The 19817-nt window shown below is 46.4% G+C and overlaps 1 protein-coding gene across 1 annotated transcript in view; it reads left to right on the top strand.

Moving 5' to 3' along the window:
• Positions 1 to 12565, top strand: part of galnt9 (polypeptide N-acetylgalactosaminyltransferase 9) — a 70652-nt gene extending 58087 nt beyond the window's left edge. Inside the window, exons 7-11 of the mRNA XM_056592775.1 lie at positions 485 to 670; positions 3073 to 3210; positions 6490 to 6585; positions 11855 to 12022; positions 12419 to 12565. Coding sequence (XP_056448750.1) covers positions 485 to 670; positions 3073 to 3210; positions 6490 to 6585; positions 11855 to 12022; positions 12419 to 12565 — 735 coding nt within the window. The remainder of the gene's footprint in view (positions 1 to 484; positions 671 to 3072; positions 3211 to 6489; positions 6586 to 11854; positions 12023 to 12418) is intronic.
• The last annotated feature ends 7252 nt before the right edge of the window (positions 12566 to 19817 follow it).

Below are 19817 nucleotides of genomic sequence, written 5' to 3'. Positions count from 1 at the left end.
AAGTCGCTATTAGTTTGACGATCCGAATCTTCGCTAGACAAAAAGTATTGAAGGAAGCTAGACATTGAGGCTGATTATCCATGGCAATACTGCACATTTAGTGTACAGAGACACTTTCCTGTACAAAAACTGAAGTGACTGCGTTTACCAAACTGAAAAATGGAATGCAGTTTAAAAACATGAATGATTGCATCTGCCATGAAAATGTCATAAAAAATATTCTGACCCTCTTGTTTTTTTGACAAAGCAGCAACCGAGAAATAACCAGAAAACAGCTGATAACATGAAATCCGTATTTACACTGCAACATTTTGCAGTGAATCTGACCTCCCAGTAAATAAAGCACCTCACCTAACACTGCGCAAATCAATGTTCAGCTAAAAATCTCAGGCATGCATAACTGACACATATGGTCAAACTCCTGCGTAGGAGCTCTCTTTAATCACCCCATCTCATGGCACTGTTACATCTTGTGTGTGTTTAGGTGTGGCAGTGTGGCGGCAGCATGGAGGTGCTGCCTTGCTCAAGAGTGGCCCACATCGAACGCACCAAGAAGCCATACAACAACGACATCGATTACTATGCCAAGCGCAACGCCCTGCGCGCTGCCGAGGTCTGGATGGATGAGTACAAATCCCATGTGTACATGGCCTGGAACATTCCCATGAACGTGAGTTATATATATATTTTTTATTTTAAGCTGCATTCATTGTTGTCTCACCACTAGGGAGCAGACATTTATAGTTTTCCCCAAACAACCTTAACTTGCTGCTTCTCCTCAAACAAAACAAACTCCCGCACTGAATAACGGGGAATTCACTAGGTCCTCAGTCATCCACAGCCTCAGGTGAACGTACACTCTTATTGGTTGTGCTCTTGAAAAGTTCAACACCTTTAAATCTTCCCAATGAATTAGAAAATAACTTGTAAGTACTTTCTTCTGCTTCTTCTGCTTCTTCTTCTTCTTCTTCTTCTTCTTCTTCTTCTTCTTCTTCTTCTTCTTCTTCTTCTTCTTCTTCTTCTTCTTCTTCCTCCTCTTATTTTTCTTTATCCTCTTCTTATTAATATCATATATATACTATAAAATAGGTTTCTAAAAACATGGTTGAGCTCTTGTCAATAAACAGTCGAGAGGATACTGACTCGTAGAGCTTGTACACTGTGGTGGTTTAAAAACCAGAGCTTGTAAAAGTGTTTCTAAGACCATGGACTCTTGTTCTCCAAGCTCCCTTGGTTTTGTAGTACTTCACCCCCCTTCGAACTTGCTCATTCAGACGATCACTGCAGTCCTCCAGAGACAATAGTAGATCGAAATTCAGAATTCACATTTTAACCCCCTTAATCTACCTTCTCACTGCTGGGGTGCAGAGTGTGCAAGACAGGCTTCATTCCCTTAGAGGTGGGGTCTCGCCCCGAACAGAACGGGGAGTTACGGCAGCAGTCGATGTGAGACGCCCTACAGTTCATCATAGTCAACTCTGACACCATTCGAGCGCTCCTAATTGCATTCAAGTTCTTACGAGATGGAAAGGCTAAAGAATAAGCTGCTACATTTCCTAATGAATGCCGGCTAACTTATTGCCTTGTAAACTATGCTAAACGGCGTGATTGGACACGCGTCTGATTGCGGAGGCACACAGGACACAATGGGACTGTGTGCTAGGCGAACAAAGGCATCAAAACAGGATGCTTTAACCGTAGCCAAGCTAATAGCGTTGGTGGCCTTGGGTGAGGAATGGTGGCCATTAAACCGCAAACAATAGGTCCATGTGGCAAAAATCATCTGAGAATACCTTAACTGTCTTAGTGTGCCGACCCATTTGTGAAAAATTTGCTAATCGGGTCACATCCTCTATCCGATGTAATTACCCACACAGTTCCACAGCGCACCGCCATTACCCAGGTCGTCCCATAGAGAGGACTGATGCGGTATACATGACGAACACCCGACGCTGCAGCTCTACAAAATCGAATGCACCTCCCACACACAGAGACACACACACACACACAGCCACACACACACACACACACACACACACACACACACAAACAAACACACACTCGAGGATGCACGCCCACACACACAAATACACACGATATACACACGTGCACATATACACGCACGCATACACACGCACACACACACACACACACACACGCACACACACACACACACACACACACACACACACACACAGATATACAGATACAGATATACATGCACAAGCACACAGCCACACAGAGACACACATGCAGACTCACACCAACACACACTCACACACACACAAACACCCCAGCACTTACATACACACTTATCTTATTGGCCAAAGCTTCCTCTGAGAAAACAATCACTTGAGCCTTGTGGGGGGTTGAGGGGGCCTTTATGAGCCTCTGATACCGCAAATGTTAAATCCTGCCATCCCACCCCTTCTCTGTGGAGGCAGCTCACGGAAGCGCAGGCTAGCGTTTACACCAGATGTTGCAAAGGGAGCCAGCAGCTGGTTGCAAGAGACCAACAGAGCAAAGAACGTAATAGAAATAATCTGCTTTCAAATCAGCCCTGATTCTGTGTGTGTGTGTGTGTGTGTGTGTGTGTGTGTGTGTGTGTGTGTGTGTGTGTGTGTGTGTGTGTGTGTGTGTGTGTGTGTGTGTGTGTGTGTGTGTGTGTGTGTGTGTGTGTGTGTGTGTGTGTGTCTCTGTGTTTCGTTGGTTCTTTAGCCTTGATGTTTAAATAATTAAGTTGCTGAGTGTACAATCTGTCCAATACTGCAGGTATAATCAGTTTTTTACAGATACTTTCCTCAGGTATGGGTGTAGACCAACGCACAAGAACTTATGAATATTAGTAATTAATATCATGAATATGAAGATGTACAATAGCCCTAGAACGTTTGCATTAGGTTTTATTCTATTATATCTCGCAGGCTTGTATCATGCATTCATTTATTCATCCCTTCAGGCTCCCTCACTTTCCTAATCCAACAGCTCGGCAAAAACAGGTCACCACGGTTACTTAAGTAAAGTCCCCGGTGGCCATTTTAGGAGTTTCTTCCCTCCCCGCTGTGCCTCCAGAACCCTGGGGTAGACTTCGGGGATGTGTCTGAGCGGGTGGACCTGAGGAAGCGGCTGCAGTGTCGCAGCTTCCGTTGGTACCTGGAGCACGTCTACCCCGAGATGCGCATCTACAACAACACCATCACCTATGGCGAGGTGAGGGAATTATTCTGTCTGTTTTTCTTAGTTTCCCCTCTTAATTTCGTTTTGTTTTTCATGTTTGTTCATCCATTTATTCATTTTCTTTTTAAGTATACTTTTTCTGTTATTTACTATCGCCCTTTATTTATTTCCCTTCACTTATTTTCTTTCTTTCTTTCTATTCCTTTTTTCGTCTTTCTTTCTGTGGTGACGGTATTCCAAAAATGCTCCAAGTTATGCAAATTCATGATTGCTTGCTGGCTGATTATGTTTTAAAGAAGCTATGCGTTGCGGGAGAAGGTAAACAGGGATAATTTGATTTCACGGATGATATAAAAAGGATGTCCTTATCGAGAAGAGCTTATTAATTCATGAGCACCGTATTATCCAATTATTCTGCCACCATCTTTGCACTCCTACAAGCAGGGAACCCTTCAATGTAATTCCAGAGGAAAATACAGTTTAGAATGCACTCTATGAAAAGTTATTTTGACAGAAATTAGTTTCTGGACAATTTCAATGTGATGTGTCGAAATGCGGAGAGTGGAGATGGTCTCTGTGGCAGCATTAGCATTAGCATTTAGCAATAGCAACGAAAGGCTTTCCCATTGCCATTGCCATTGGGCAAAAGCACCACCCCACAAACACATTTGATGCGGTTTCCTTTGGTGATGAGTCTGAAACACTTAATCGCTTCATCGCGTGGAAGACGCCATTGTTAGGGCTCGTTTGTGCTTGCGTTGTGTCGGGGGAGAAGGGCGGTGTGGGGGGGGGGGGGGGCTATGGGCACAGATTATGACAGGGTGGGGGAATTCAGCAAACACACAGCAGGGGCACATTTGGAGGTGCGCAGAAATGCACCGTCTCTCCCCAGATACACCCCCCCCCCCCCAACCCACTCACCAAGGTATTGATTTACACAACAAAGATGCTAGGAAGGGAATCGATTCGCTCTCCAAGTGCATTGTGGGTATATATAAAAATTAACCTTTAGATTCATCAACACTGCCCCCCCCCCCACCTTCACTTGAAACCTGCATGCACATTCATCCAACAGTTCCTCCTCTCATTTCACACACACACACACACACACACACACACAGACACACACACACACACACACAGACACACACACACACACACACACACACACACACACACACACACACAGACACACACACACACACACACACACACACACACACACACACACACACACACACACACACAGACACACACAGACACACACACACACACACACACACACGCACACACACACACACACACACATCTTCAACAACATATGCATACTGAAAACAACACCAACACACACACACACACACACAAACAATCCACATTTATCCCACACATCACGTACACACATGCAGACAAATGCAGACAAAATGCCACACACCCACACACAAATATCCAACACAAACATGCATAAACAAAAACAACACACACACATAAAATAATCCACATTTATCCCACACATCATATACACACACACACACACACACACACACACACACACACACACACACGCACACATGCACACAAATGCAACACACCCACACACACACATATCCCACACAAACATATGCATACACAATAGCATCACACACACACAAAGTAATCCACATTTATCCCACACATCACACACACACAAATACAACAAACAACCCACACACACACACAACCGTGCATGAAAGCCACGTCCCTTCCTCCGGCAAAGGCTCCTCTAACGGATTCCCTGGGAGTGGGCGACACCTCCGTCTCCAGACTGCGCTGCAGGAATCACACGTTGTCATGGTCTCCGCCGCCGCCGCCGCCGACGCGTGGCCAATCTGTCACCGCCTCTCTGAGCGGCCAATCGGAAACGTGTCTGCGCCAACCGCGACACGACAGATTTGTCACAACCTGGAAGTTTGGAAGTCACACACACACACACATCCCCACACACACACAAACGCACATCTTCACATGTATCTGTGCACACACACACAAACACACTACCTCACACGCATCTGCATGCACACACACACAAACACACACACACACACACACACACACACACGCACACACACAAGCAAACACGTACACACACACACAAACACATACACACACACTGACACGCACACACACAAACACACACACACACACACACACACACACACACACACACACACACACACACACACACACACACACACACACACACACACACACACACACACACACACAGGCCCATCATCTCCACGCTGGGCCGTCCCAGGCAATGAGGAGGTGAAGAGAGAGAGAGAGAGAGAGAGAGACAGACAGACAGGCAGGCAGGCGCTGCTCTGCCTGCTGATCTCAGTTTGTTTAGCGATTACAGGTTTAAGATGTGAGAGGTGCGATATGAGACAGCGGCGCGTGGCTTGTGAGACGCATCTCCCCATGCGGCGACGGAGGCAGACAACAGACATGAAGGGACTGAATGTTACTTTTTGTGTGTGTGTGTGTGTGTGTATTTGTGTTTGGCTCTGTGTGTGTCTGTGTGTGTGTGTGTGTGTGTGTGTTGGTTCAGCATAAGGGCACAGGTATAAGGAAACAGAGCAGCCCTGAATAAACAAACACGGACAATTGATTTGCTTTCAGCTTCAATTCTGATCCCGATGTAACCAAAGGAAGAGTCAGCAGTGAGCTCAGCTACGGGAAATACCCTTTGTTCAAGTTGAGCATCTCCAAGGGGAAGGATGGGTTAGTAGTGGCTGGTCAGTCCAACGGTACCGGGTTCAAGATCCGACCTGCCAGAAGCCTAGCCCCTACCTGCGCGTAAATGACCTGTATCTGAATACACGGTGCCCCACTTTTGATACAATTAAATTAAATTAAAAAGTAAGAGTGGCCACATCAACCTATAAGATGTCATGCCCATCATTACGCTAAATTGCACTAATTTGCCATACTTTTGCACTAATACTCAAGACAAACCTTAAGCAGTGTTTCAACTGTTCGCTGATCACCTCAGAAGTCATTCTGTTCCGTTACCATCCTCTTTTACTGTTCCCTGGGAAACGATAAACGATAGAGCGACTATTTCGACATGTTGTCCAAATGCACAGTGGGATTCAAACCCAAAACCTTTTTGACTCTGGGAGTCAAAGCACCTTGAGCCTTGACTATCCTGCCCCTCTGTGGCTGGTTGCTGGTCCGGTGGTACAACCGGTGACCCGATACTGTACTCAGAAGTGCCGGGGCCGCTGACCTGGCTGGATGGATAAAGTATAAATGCTCATGGGTTTGTTGCAGGTGCGGAACAGCAAGGCCAGTGGGTACTGCCTGGACCAGGGCTCCGAGGACGACGACCACGCCATCCTCTACCCCTGCCATGGCATGTCCTCCCAGGTGAGACCCTTCCTCTACACCTGACGATGTGTTACTCCCACAGAACAACGAGCAGCACTCACTCCACATCCAGGCTTCCCCAACACTGCAAACAGGTCTCAGTGCAACACAAGTATAGACAGTAAAGTCATGTAGTTGGAATATGGAAAAGAATGTGTGGTACACATATCCACATATCCTAAGAGTGCAAAATGCTCTATTCATCGTATTAATTGGCCTTCTTACCGTCTTTACCCCTTTCTTTCTGCTTGTTGTTATTTTTACCTCAATTTTTGATTGGAGTCGAGGCTGTCAAAGTACAGCGTCGGCTCTCTGGATGCACAAAGCCGCCGTTGTGATCGGAGAGGGATTGATTATGTGTATTGATCAGGACTCAGCCTATTCCCTTACCTCTGGCAAAAAAGTCCTTCAGACTCCTAATCCTCAACACACAGAAGACCATCTGGGTGCCTCTTCACCCTGATAGATCCCAGCTTGAGCAACTGACAGTTATTTAGCCTGGGGTTAACAGCTGGCGGAGGGAATACTCAGTGTTAGTGTTAATAACGCTGTAATTATCTGGCACTCTCCAGCGAGTCCTACTCTCTCCCTGAGTCCTTGAGATACTTAAAAGTGTACTTTCACTGCTATGTTTCCCTTTACATTGTTATGTATTCAAAATGATAGTCATTACCGGGACTAAGTAGTCTTGATTTATACAGTATTTAATGGTAAATATTGCACTAAACTAAGAGCCAGGATGAAAAAGATAGCATCGTTATTAATTTATTTAGACTAGTGGTGGACTGGATGTGAGAGCTGGTGGTCTCCCTCCATCTCTTTCCTGCAGTTTGGGCCAGCGACCTTACACACCGTATCCATTAGCTTCCTGTTCCCCTTTGTGTCCCATTGACCTTCCCAAGATGGTGGGGGGGTCTCAAATCTGACGTTAAGTTGGCAAACGATGAAGCGCTTGGATTGTTAATCGTGTTAGATAGTACGGACACGAGAAGTGGAGTGCTGAAACCAAAGACTTCCCCAAGGGTGGTGGATGTCTGGAATGGATTTCAAGATTGTGAACGGTCATCAGAAAATCTAGCAAAAACTGAACATTTAGCATTGTCCTAAAAAAACAGAAAAACAACCAAATCCAGGTGATGACCTTGACGTTGCTTTGACAGAGGACGTCGGTTTCGGTTGTGGATGATGGCCTCCTTCTTGGTGGCACTCATTTACTTTATGCAAGGAAAGCAAAACTAAATGCCAAATAATACACAAATGATGCAAATGTAAGAAGAACTCTCTGTCTCCACCTTCTCATATTCATTTCCCCCCCTTCTATTCTCTGCATATCTTCTCACTCCTTTTATCTATCCTTTTCTTCTCTCTCTCTCTCTCTCTCTCTCTCTCTCTCTCTCTCTCTCTCTCTCTCTCTCTCTCTCTCTCTCTCTCTCTCTCTCTCTCTCTCTCTCTCTCTCTCTCTCTCTCTCTCTCTCTCTCACACACAGCTGCCTTCCCCATTTTCTCTTATCTCTCTTTCCTATCTCCCTCTTTGTACCCTTACCCCTTCTATTTCCCTCTCCACTCTCTCTCTGTATCCCCCTACGCCCACCCTCTTCACACTTCACTCTCACCCCTCTCCCCCCTTCCCTTCCCCATCACCCCCTCTCTGAGTGACAGGTTCATTAGAAGTGGCATGGTAGAATATGAAGGGTTCCTGCTGCAGCTCTCTGGGGCTGTCTCTCTCTCTTTCTCTCTCTCCCTCTCTCGCTCGCTTTCTCTCTCTCTCTCTCTCTCTCTCTCTCTCTCTCTCTCTCTCTCTCTCTCTCTCGCTCTCGCTCTCGCTCTCTCTATCTCGCTCGCTCTATTTCTCTCTCTCTCTCTCTCTCTCTCTCTCTCTCTCTCTCTCTCTCTCTCTCTCGATGTAAAGCCATGCCAGCTCTTTTAATCACGCTCCCCTGGGGAAGTCAACAAATGTAGAGGGGGTCTTTGCGTTACGGCAGTGTCTGCATAAGGGAAGAACGGGACAAATGTAATTTCCCTTTGTAGCCTATAACTACTGCTTTCTTCTTCTTCTTCTTCTTCTTCTTCTTCTTCTTCTTCTTCTTCTTCTTCTTCTTCTTCTTCTTCTTCTTCTTCTTCTTCTTCTTCTTCTTCTTCTTCTTCTTCTTCTTCTTCTTCTTCTTCTTCTTCTTCTTCTTCTTCTTCTTCTGTGATGAAAAATGCATGCGTCCTCCTTAACAGAGCAAATCAAATAAAGAATTCTGGGAAATTGGTAACTTCGTTTCCTCCCGCTCCCCTTCCCTCGTGGAAATATTTAGCACATGCAATGTCAGACAGACTCACACATGCCCGTGCAAGTGCATGCACACACACACACACACACACACACACACACACACACACACACACACACACACACACACACACACACACACACACACACACACACACACACACACACACACACACACACACACACACACAAACAGAATCAAAGAAACATTTTAATTACCCACACAAGCAACCACACATACACATACTGGGTCTGGCTAGGTATTCTATCGAGGAGTTGAAGGGACTCCAAGATCAGTGATAAAGTGTTGCTTGACCTCACCTACCTCAGCTCCTTGATGGAGCCTCTTAAGTCCCCTTCATAAGGGACTTAGTAGTAGTACTTACATCACCATCCACCCCTCCCTCCCCAGGGAGAGAGCCTTCAGAGCCGCGCAGCCAGCCAGGCTCACGCTAGACCTTTCAAATCACAAAGGCTAATCTCAGATATAGGCGCCGTCAGTCCGCAGAGGAGGAAGGGGCTAGAGACGACCACACTTTGGGATTATGCACAGAAACACACACACACATGCAAGCACACACGCTCACATACACTGACATACACACGCACACACACACGCAAGCACGCAGGCACACACAGACGCACACAAGTGCATGCACACACACACACACACACACACACACGGCTGTAATGAAAAGCTCACACATACACATACACACACACACACATCATGCATGTTCTTACAATGACAGACACACACAAACACAAACGCACACACACATACACACAAACATACATACATACCTACAGCTTGGAATTATGAATCTTGTAATTAGCTTCTCCTGCTAAACAAGTTCAACTGTGTTTACGGCAGCTAAGAAAATTAGATCTCGTAGTATATCATCCAGTGTCCCTGCATGAGAACAGCTTAATTTTTCATTACTATTTGCCCTAGAATTGTTGTGGATGGTAGTGTGGTGAGCTCTAAAACCCTCCAAAACGTAGCCGTCAACAGGTTTTAGAGAGGATTATATTAGGCTTTGTATTTCTCTGTGCCCACTCGTAGTTTATGCTGCATTTATAAACCCTTCAGAGCACTCAGACCTGGCAAGACCAAAGACTCGCAGCTTATGTCGCCATGTGGATGAGAATGGAAATAAACCTAAAATATCAGAAATAGATGCTGTAATAATCACAATAGTAATCTTTAAAGAAGCACAGTGAGAATGAAATACATAGGCATTATGTGGCCATAAAGTTAGTATGAAAGGAAAATGAGTCACTTATTGTTTTATACAGCATTCCTCAGCATTTTTTACAACTATTTTCCTTTATTGCCGATGCCAATTATAATGCAAAAATGAAGGCTATTCCCAGAAGCATTGGGAAGATTAAAGAGCTACTGTTTAAGCTTTTTTTCAGAGTGGACACTCCAAAGTCCCTTGAGACTTTAACTGTGATAAATTGCTGCATGATAAAGTTCATTTGAATATGATAGCAAATCCCCTTGTGTGCGCCTACCACTTAGCACGAATCTCCCTTAGACAAACACTGCTTCACACACAGTAAAGCCAATGTATCTAATTTCAGGAAATTATAGACAAAAAAATGTCACATGGAAAACAACAACAACACCAACAACACCACCCCAACAGCCATCCCTAAATGACCAGGTATTCATTGTTCAGGGTCATTTACATTCATCACAAGCATACTCATATTTTACGGAACCAATCGCAGGAGCTTTGTTTACAGGAAATAATATCTTGTAAGTAGCAAGACCTCTGCTATTAAACAGCCTCTCAAGTGTTTTTCACTCCTCTCAGGAATCTAATCAGCGTCCCCCGCAAACAAAATATTACGAGCAACCTGAGCCTGAGGCCGAGCAGAAATAATAATGGGCACGTGTAACTCTTCAACAAATGCTAGCGGCGTCTATTCATTTAGCAGGGGCTCAATGCAGTGTCCTAGCTTATCAGCACAAGGGGTTTAGCGGCATTCTATTACATTGATCTTCCCCCGCCCCGATGTAATATAGGTAACCTGGCCCGGTCGTACAGTGTGTGAGGGAAACAGTGTGTGTGAGTGTGTGTGTGTGTGTGTGTGTGTGTGTCTGTGTGTGTGTGTGTGTGTGTGTGTGTGTGTGTGTGTGTGTGTGTGTGTGTGTGTGTGTGTGTGTGTGTGTGTGTGTGTGTGTGTGTGTGTGTGTGTGTGTGTGTGTGTGTGTGTGTGTGTGTGTGTGTGTGCATTAGCATGAATATTGGTGTGTGTGTGTGTGTGTGTGTATGTGTGTCTGGTGTTACCATAAGCTTATTCTCTCTCGGAGCAGAGCTGAATCAATGACCCTGTGACCCCAGCCCACACCTCAATGCCCCGGCCCTCTCTCGCCCCCTCTCTCCCCCTCTCTCCCCCTCTCTCCCCCTCTCTCCCCCTCTCCCCCCTTCCATTTCTGGCATCTCATTTCTCAGAGAGGATCAAGACCATGAATAATAGATGTTATCCCCACTGTAGCCTTACGTAATAGATACGCGCACACGGTCCCCAAGGGCCTTTGCGTGCTCGGATTAAACGTCCGGGGATCAAATTTTAGGGGGCTGGTTGAAAAACACTCGTATTAATAAACTGAATCAGCGAGTTTTGTGCGCAAAGCCCAAACTACTACCACCGTGTTCCCAAGGGACTGTGATATCATTAAAGGTTTGAAGTGAAAATACTTGTCTTCTCCCAGTGAGCTTTCCATTGTTTTGGTCATTGAATTACGGCCGGATAACGCAATTTACCCCAGAGCTGCTCCACAGGCCTTGGAGAGCTGCACAGTGCGAGTCACTCTCTACAAAGTACACATCCCATTTCTCGGGTGTGTGTTTGTGTGTGTGTGTGTGTGGGGGGAGGGGGGGTGGGGGGGGGGGGGGGGTGAGTTGGGGAGATCTTCAATTGTGAATAGCGTTCTCCCCGGGCGGACACACATTGTTGTTTCTCTTCCTCCTGTCACAGCTGGCTCGCTACTCCACCGAAGGACTTCTTCAGCTAGGACCTCTCGGGTCAACCAGCTTCCTGCCTGACACAAAATGCCTGGTGGACGACGGTAGAGGTCGAACGCCGGCTTTGAAGAAGTGTGACGCTGTGTCTAGGGCTTCTCAAAGGTTGTGGGACTTCACGCAGGTAGGAGAAACACAAAGAACAAGACGGCATTGTATTCCCTGCTCCCACAGAAACCTGTCTCGACTTGCCGGTGAATCCAAACAGTCTTCAAGGGCCCCTATTTGACATCCAAGTACGATGTTGATGAGCCATTACAATCTGTTTTTAAAATCTTCACACGTAGATGAATCAAACTTCCACCCTACCAAGTGGGCAGTACCAACTCTTGGCTGAGCTATCTATTATACATCTGGATGGACACTTCCCCGTTTATTCCTCAATCTATAAATGGCTTCTAAAGGCTAATCAACATCCCACCTGGTAACATCAGGAACCTTATATAGCGCCCATCTAATGATCCAGGTGCTCATACAAGTTTGATTCGGTCGTTAATCATTTCCTGGTTCATGGTTGCAGAACGGACCAATCATCAGCAGGGATACTGGCCGGTGCCTGGAGGTGGAGATGTCCAAGGAGGCCAACTTCGGCCTGCGTCTGGTGGTGCAGCGCTGCTCGGGACAGAAGTGGATGATACGCAACTGGATCAAGCACCCAAGGCACTAAAGCCATAGAAACACAGAGAAGCGCATAGACACACCCGGGCCATGCAAGGACAATGGTACGATCACAGAGCTGTTCACCTGGGGGTGTGCGACTTATGAAGATGCTGTGGGAGTGTGCAGTTCACACACACACACAGACACAGACACAGACACACACACAGACACAGACACACACCCCCACACACACACACAGACACAGACACACACCCACACATACATACACACACACACACACACACACACATTCACACACATTCACACAAACGATCCCTTGCTCACACACACACACACACACACACACACACCATGGACGGCCGTGTGCACTGAGCTCCCCTAAGGCGGGAACCTTTATAGAGCCGGGACTTAAAAGTTGAGTATGATGAAGTGATGTGCTCTGCCGGACTAAGACCTAACAGAAAGAGCTCTTGTGATGTCGTTTTTCCCTTCAAAAATGGGCCCTTCTTCAGCCAAGCCTACAGACCTACAGAATAACTCGACGCAGACAGGACCTGAGAGGCACCGCAGTGTCCCCAGAACGGGTTCAACGTCACAATCTTCTGTTGGAACGCATATTTTCCAAATCCTTAATAAATGTTTGTTTTCAAATCAAAAGATTGCCATCACTATAAATAGCCATTTAACGATTTCAGATTTGGATAATTGCTTTTGGAAACATTCCCGGCCAACCTTGGTTGAGAGAGATGGAAAAGGGGAAGGAAGGCTTAGATGTGTGGATACTTGGGACGTGGACCATGATGCATTCCTCAGAGGGCCGCTGCTCGCACATGACCCGCGGAAGATTATTACCCTTTTCTCTCTCTCTCTCTGGACTGCCTTGCTCACTGGGTACAGGAGCAAGCATGTGCCTTCACCCCCCCCACCCCCCCCCTTTCTCCGTTCCCCCTGTTGCCCCCTACTCCCTCCCACCATATTTCAACTTCCTCTGACCAGGGAATGTCAGAAAAAAGCATGTACAAAATAAATTGACCGTATTGCTTCGTGTATAAATCAATGTATAAAAAAAAGGTTTAATAAAAGTAATATATTGTAAAAAAAAAGTGATAATAATAATAAAAGAGAAGAGAAGAAAATGATATTGGCATCTGTCTGATAACAATTAAGGTAATAAAATCCTTTTTATGATAATGTTCTCTACCTTTTAGAATTTTGAAAAGTAAATAATCCACCACTCGAAAAATGCATTTGAATTGTATTATTACCATTGTGGCCAAAGCTAGGCCTTTCTGTCGCCATAAGAACCGCATTCAAGTTGCTTCTTATGGTTCTGTCTCTGACCACCTCTTCCAGCCTCCCACGGATTCTTTGCTCTGATTGGGCCAAACCACCCACGGAAGAGGGTGCTTTGAGAAACAAAGAAACGCTGTGGTTCATCCTTTATGTTCACCACATTATCTATTTTCCTCATGTTACCAAGAGACTAATAGGTCAGGGCATATGGAAGGGAATTAGACGTTGTTATATTTTATTACGTCTCAATTATAGCAAAAAGTAACCAAAAAAATCTATAAATATATTCCTTTGATATGACAATGTCTTCAATACATCTCAGTGGTGGCTCCTCACCAGGTATGATCAGCCCCCAGTCCTGAGACACACCGTGGCAGTGTGGAGGCGATGGGCGGTGGAAGGACCAACGATGGCCCAGCCAGGTCCTCTGCCCCTCCCCTCCACCTACGTGCTCTGGTTGGGGTTTTAAATGTGGTTTCCTGTTGCGCCGGGTAAAGATTGTCCACGTCACGCTTCTCCGGCTCTAATCATCCCAAGTAAACGATGCATCAGCCTCCGTGTCCTCTACGGGAGAGGCTCAGGGTAATATCTCATTCTGCTGCCAGACAAGGTTTACACACACGCAGACACACACACACAAACACACACACACACACACACACACACACACACACACACACACACACACACACACACACACACACAACCACACATACGGCCAGCATTGCCGCACTGGCTAGCACATTAGCCCCTAACTAGCACATTATTATTCTTTCAATATCAGTATTCCCAGACTCTCGCATGCACGGAATGAGGAAGCTCTTGCTCGATTGGTTAGGATAGACGTGCCTTGGGCTGACACAGTTTGTGTAGATAGAGTTGATGCTATATTGGTCACGCTAGCATCTATCTTTAAAGATTACGCCATTTAGATATAGATGATGCTTGCATGTATCTAAAATGATGATGGTAGAAGTAAAGGATAGGGCAGAACATGCCCAATGGTTTACTGTGATTTGTTTAAGGCTTTGGGAAGCTATCCAAAAACAAGCTAGAATCCATCTATATTATATGATAGTCTTATTTATGTTTGGCCATGCCTGCTAGCTGTATATAGTAGATAGATGACCCATGCGGGGAGAGGTTGCATCACAGCCTATCAGACAGACACGACACAAATTACAAACTGTCACAAATTAAATGCTCATGAGATGCTCATGAGTTCCTTTGCCATTTTAAATTATATGAATAGATTTGAAAAATATTTATATATATATATAAAAACAGGGACCTTTCCGGTTACAGTTCCAGACGTTGAAAGGGCAACATGAAATTGGGGTAACCCTACGCTAGCAGTAAGGTAAATATATTATGCTAGCATGTAGCTACAGCAATGTTGCTCCCTCCAAATGTGTTCGGTGAATCACTGATGGTGAATTGAGTCCAAATCTGGGAACCTGATTAGCCGTGTGTGTGTGTGGGGGGGGGGGAACGTATGAAACGTATGAAACGTCTCCTAGCAGGGCGGTGGAAAGGTCATTCGCCATCACAGGTTTCTGCGTCACTCGAGCAGATAACAGGCTGACGCTGACTGATGGACTTGGCTGCGGCGGTGGCGGCTGCGGCGGCGGCTGCGGCGGCGGCTGTGGCGGCGGCGGCGGCGGCGGCGGCGGCGGCGGCGGCGTTGGTAGTGGGGGTGGTGGGGAGGGATTGTAGTGCTGGGGACCAGCGGAGAGGGGTCGTGGGTGGCCAAGGACAACACACTCTCTGATGGGCAGGAGGACCCTGTCCCCCTCATTGTCATGCCATCGATAGTCCTCGTCACACCTCGTCCATGGCCAGGAGCCAGGGGGGACTTTAATATTCACACTACTGCAGGGACTTCAGCGACATCATGACAAACCCAAACCCGGAGGGGAGGGAGATACCAGGGCGATCGGCACTTCTAATGAAATCAAATTTATTGAATGCAAAATTGTACGTCCACGAGAGTACCGTTGTAAAAGCAAATGCAAATTCCACCAACCGTCGTATCAGTGTTTTCCTTTGCAAATGTATCTTTGTATGTATATACGTCTATTTGCTATTTAGCTATTTCAGTCATTCAGCAGACATCTTTATCCAAAGGGACACACAGTGAATTCAGATAAAGGTCATGATGGTAGAGGTTTGACATTTTTCTCAAGGCTTTGATCCCTTGTATCTGCAGGTTAAGCTGCAGACATCAGGGGAGCGGCAAAGCCAGTGCACCTGTAGGTTGGGAGGGGAGCACGCCAGTCACGACACACGTCTACACTATCCGGCCCCTACAACCACATACAGGGGAGAGCGAGAGAGAGCGATATAGGGGAATGGAGAGAGAGAGAGGGAGGAAGAGAGAAAGAAAGAGAGAGAGAGGGAGGAAGAGAGAAAGAAAGAGAGAGAGAGAGAGAGAGAGAGAGAGAGAGAGAGAGAGAGAGAGAGAGAGAGAGAGAGAGGAAGGAAGAAAGAGACAGAGAGAGAAACAGAGAGAGAGAGAGAGAGCATCGTTAATGGGTGGGAGTGTGATGAGGGCCAAGCACCACAGGCCATCACTCGGTGTCATGCACACAGCTCGGTAACGGACAGTAAATGACACGTGTGTGTGCATACGATGACAGCATTACTGGCTGTGACAGATTGTTTAAGTTTTCCCTGTAGAAACCCGAGCCTGTTTAAGTTTTACTGACCTCGAGTTTGCCGTAAAAACCTCGTTGTGATGTACAGTCTTCTTGACAGGATAACAACAGAGCTTTATTGGATGTGTGAGTGGGTCTTTTCTTTATGTGTCAACATCAGTGCTCTTTAGAAAACCTCCCACACATTGCCATACACAGGTGTACGCACACACACACACACACACACACACACACACACACACACACACACACACACACACACACACACACACACACACACACACACACACACACACACACACACACAGACAGACACGTAGACACACATGCAGGCACGCACGCGCACATGCGTGCAGCAGCACACACACATAAACACACACACACACACAAATGGATGGTCTGAAGACTGAAGGTTGCACTAATGTGTGGCTGACGAAGGTCTGGGGGTCGTGAGGACCTTTAACACGTTATCACACGCTGTTCCCCTTCATGTTGTTCAAACGGAGGCTACATTAGAGAGACCTCTATAAAGGCACCAGACTCCTCCTCTTCAGCCTTGCTCCAGGCTCGATGCTCCAGATGCTTTCATGGAGCCCCGGACCCTGAGGCCCACAGTGTCCATGTGGTGTCCATGCCTCTCGCGAGGGTTTTACTGACATGGACAGCCTGTGCATTGTCGTCTGCATCACCACCATACATGGATCTTTATATGTCTATAAGATTGATTTCTATAGACACCCGTCCCACTGTCATCTGGGAATAACAAGGGAGCGTTTAGAGTCTTGCATTTTGAAAGCGAGCAAGGGGATAAACGTTTTGATGTGTTTATTTGTTTTACTGAGGGATACATCATTTATTGATGTGGTTTATATGTATATATATATATATGTTGAATATCACCATAACAGAACCCAACCGAGCTCACTTGCCTTCATGAAAAATACATAGGCCAAGAATATAATAATAATAATAAGCTGTGCTGAACTGTCCTCAGGGAGATGTTGTTTGAAGCAGTGATACGGTGGGCGCCACAGCTGGGGGGCGGGGGGAAACGGACCGGCGTCACAAAGCCTTACAGCTATATCCGTCAGGCGGACAGATTACTTTCCTTAATACTTTGAAAACACACACTTCTCTACTTCCCCCCCCCCCCCGGGAGGGCCAGACACACAGCAATTAGACGTTGAGTATTGACAGCTTATGGCAAGATCAGAAAATAAAAATGCCGAATCTGCTTTATCTCTTTGTCCCCGCGCCGATGCGCCTGTCTTTAGATGCACCATATAGTTTCCCTAATCAACCATAATGGCTTCCTTCCATTGATACCGCAAAGGGACAAGAGTTCAGACGAGAGAGAGAGAGAGAGAGAGAGAGAGAGAGAGAGAGAGAGAGAGAGAGAGAGAGAGAGAGAGAGAGAGAGAGAGAGAGAGAGAGAGAGAGAGAGAGAGAGAGAGAGAGAGAGAGAGAGAGAGGCTGGATGGGCATCAGAATGAGAGAGCGAATGCAGGCTTCTACAAGCCTGAGAAGCCGCTGGATCTTCTAATGAGATCTCCAGAGATGAGCCGCCACGCTGTAGCTCCAAGACACAATTAGGGCCCCAGCATTGCTCTTACCTCCAAGACGGTTCTGTGCAGCAGGAGACTTGGAGGTGAGCTGTGTGGTGAAGTATGAATGTTGAGCATGAATGGATAAAATAATAGTCTATAGCTGGTGTGTCAAGCTGCAAACGATAGTCGTATTAAATATAATTCATACTAAGCCTCGACAATCTTGTTTGTCACATAAGTCTGAAATCCATCAAATAATCGATTGGCTGTCATGTTAGTTGTGTAATATATTCACTCGCCTACTCAACAAGAACCTTATTCATGTCTGAGTTTTAAGTGAGCTATTCCCCTGAAAATGCACAATGTGCAACAAGAGCCTTTCTTATTAGTTTGTGACTATTCATCAACCACGTAGTCAAATGATGTAGCTAAGTATTCTATTTCCCCAAAACTGTTTCCTTCAACAGAAAAACAGTTTGTTCCAATGACCTTCATGGCTTTGACGGCTCTTTCGAACAGAATGCGTCTGTCTGAACGACGGGAAACTTGGGAACCCATGGCAACTGTGACAGATCAGGATGTAAGAGCGATATTTCCATCGGAAAGTTGGGGCCAATCACACCGAAAAACCTTCAACAAAGAGCTTTTCATTCCTTATAGACTTCAAGAGAAATCACCCTGAACGCACACGGAACATGAGAAACGGTACAACAACAACCACAACAACAACAACAAAAACATATTGATCGCAATCACCGTCTCTCTCCATTCATCTGAACAATCCTCTGGCTTTTGTACTGTCGTCACTTTGAAGCCTAAATAGCTGTCCGTCTAAAAGATAAAAAATAAATAACAATAACAAGGCCCCCCCTCCCCCCTTTCCCTGGCACTCCCCCCCAGCCTCAAGTCCTTTTAGCCAATCAATTGCAATCAGAAGTACTCAGTGTGAAAAGTAAAAGAAAAAAAAGAAAAAAACAACAAGGCTGGGGGAGGCTAGCAATCACTTAAGGGTGACCGTCGGGGGGGCAGCTGTGCCCACCGACAAAGGTCATGTGTTTGGCGTTGCTGAGGCGGCGGCAAGCTAATTGAATTGTCACAGGAAGCTGCCTTCCCCACCCGGCGCCGTGCGAATCAACCGCCTGTCCAACGGGTGTCCTCGGAGGCTGCGATAAGAACTGGGCTGATCCCAGCCCGTCCCAGCCATGATGGATGCAGATACACGTATATACACACCTGAATCCATACACTGTGATGGGAGGGGGGAGGTGAAGGTCGGCAGGGAACTCTAGTCTAGCTGTGGCTGCCGAGCCGAGCGATGCCAGAGAGGAGCAGCGAGGTCGGAACACAGTGATTATAGAAGGAGCTTTGTGTGGTTGAATGGAGACCTTTACATTGTAAACTTTTTACGAGCCTGGTAGCCTTGGTTTAGGAAAAAAAAGAGTCTGAGAAAGAAAATGTGTGTGTGCGCGTGCGTGCGTGCGTGCGTGCGTGCGTGCGTGCGTGCGTGCGTGCGTGTGTGTGTGTGAGAGAGAGAATCCATTGATTTGTGCATTGTGTGTGTGTGTGTTTATTGTGTGAGAAACAAAAAGGAGAGTCGCCGGGTTTGTGTGCGTGTGAGTTTGTGTTTGTTACCCGTCAACTTGATGCCCTCCTATTCGGCACCAAGACGATCCAGGCCCGACCTCACCTCTCTCCTACTCCCCCCAAACTCACCCCACTACTACTCCACCCAAACTCACCCCACTACTACTCTACCCAAAATCACCTCTCTCCTACTCTACCCAACATCACCTCTCTCCTA

The sequence above is a fragment of the Gadus chalcogrammus genome, chromosome 6 (assembly GCF_026213295.1).
Source record: "Gadus chalcogrammus isolate NIFS_2021 chromosome 6, NIFS_Gcha_1.0, whole genome shotgun sequence".
Lineage (NCBI taxonomy): Eukaryota > Metazoa > Chordata > Actinopteri > Gadiformes > Gadidae > Gadus > Gadus chalcogrammus.
The sequence above is the reverse complement of the archived record's forward strand: the minus strand, read 5'-3'. Positions and strand labels throughout refer to the sequence as shown.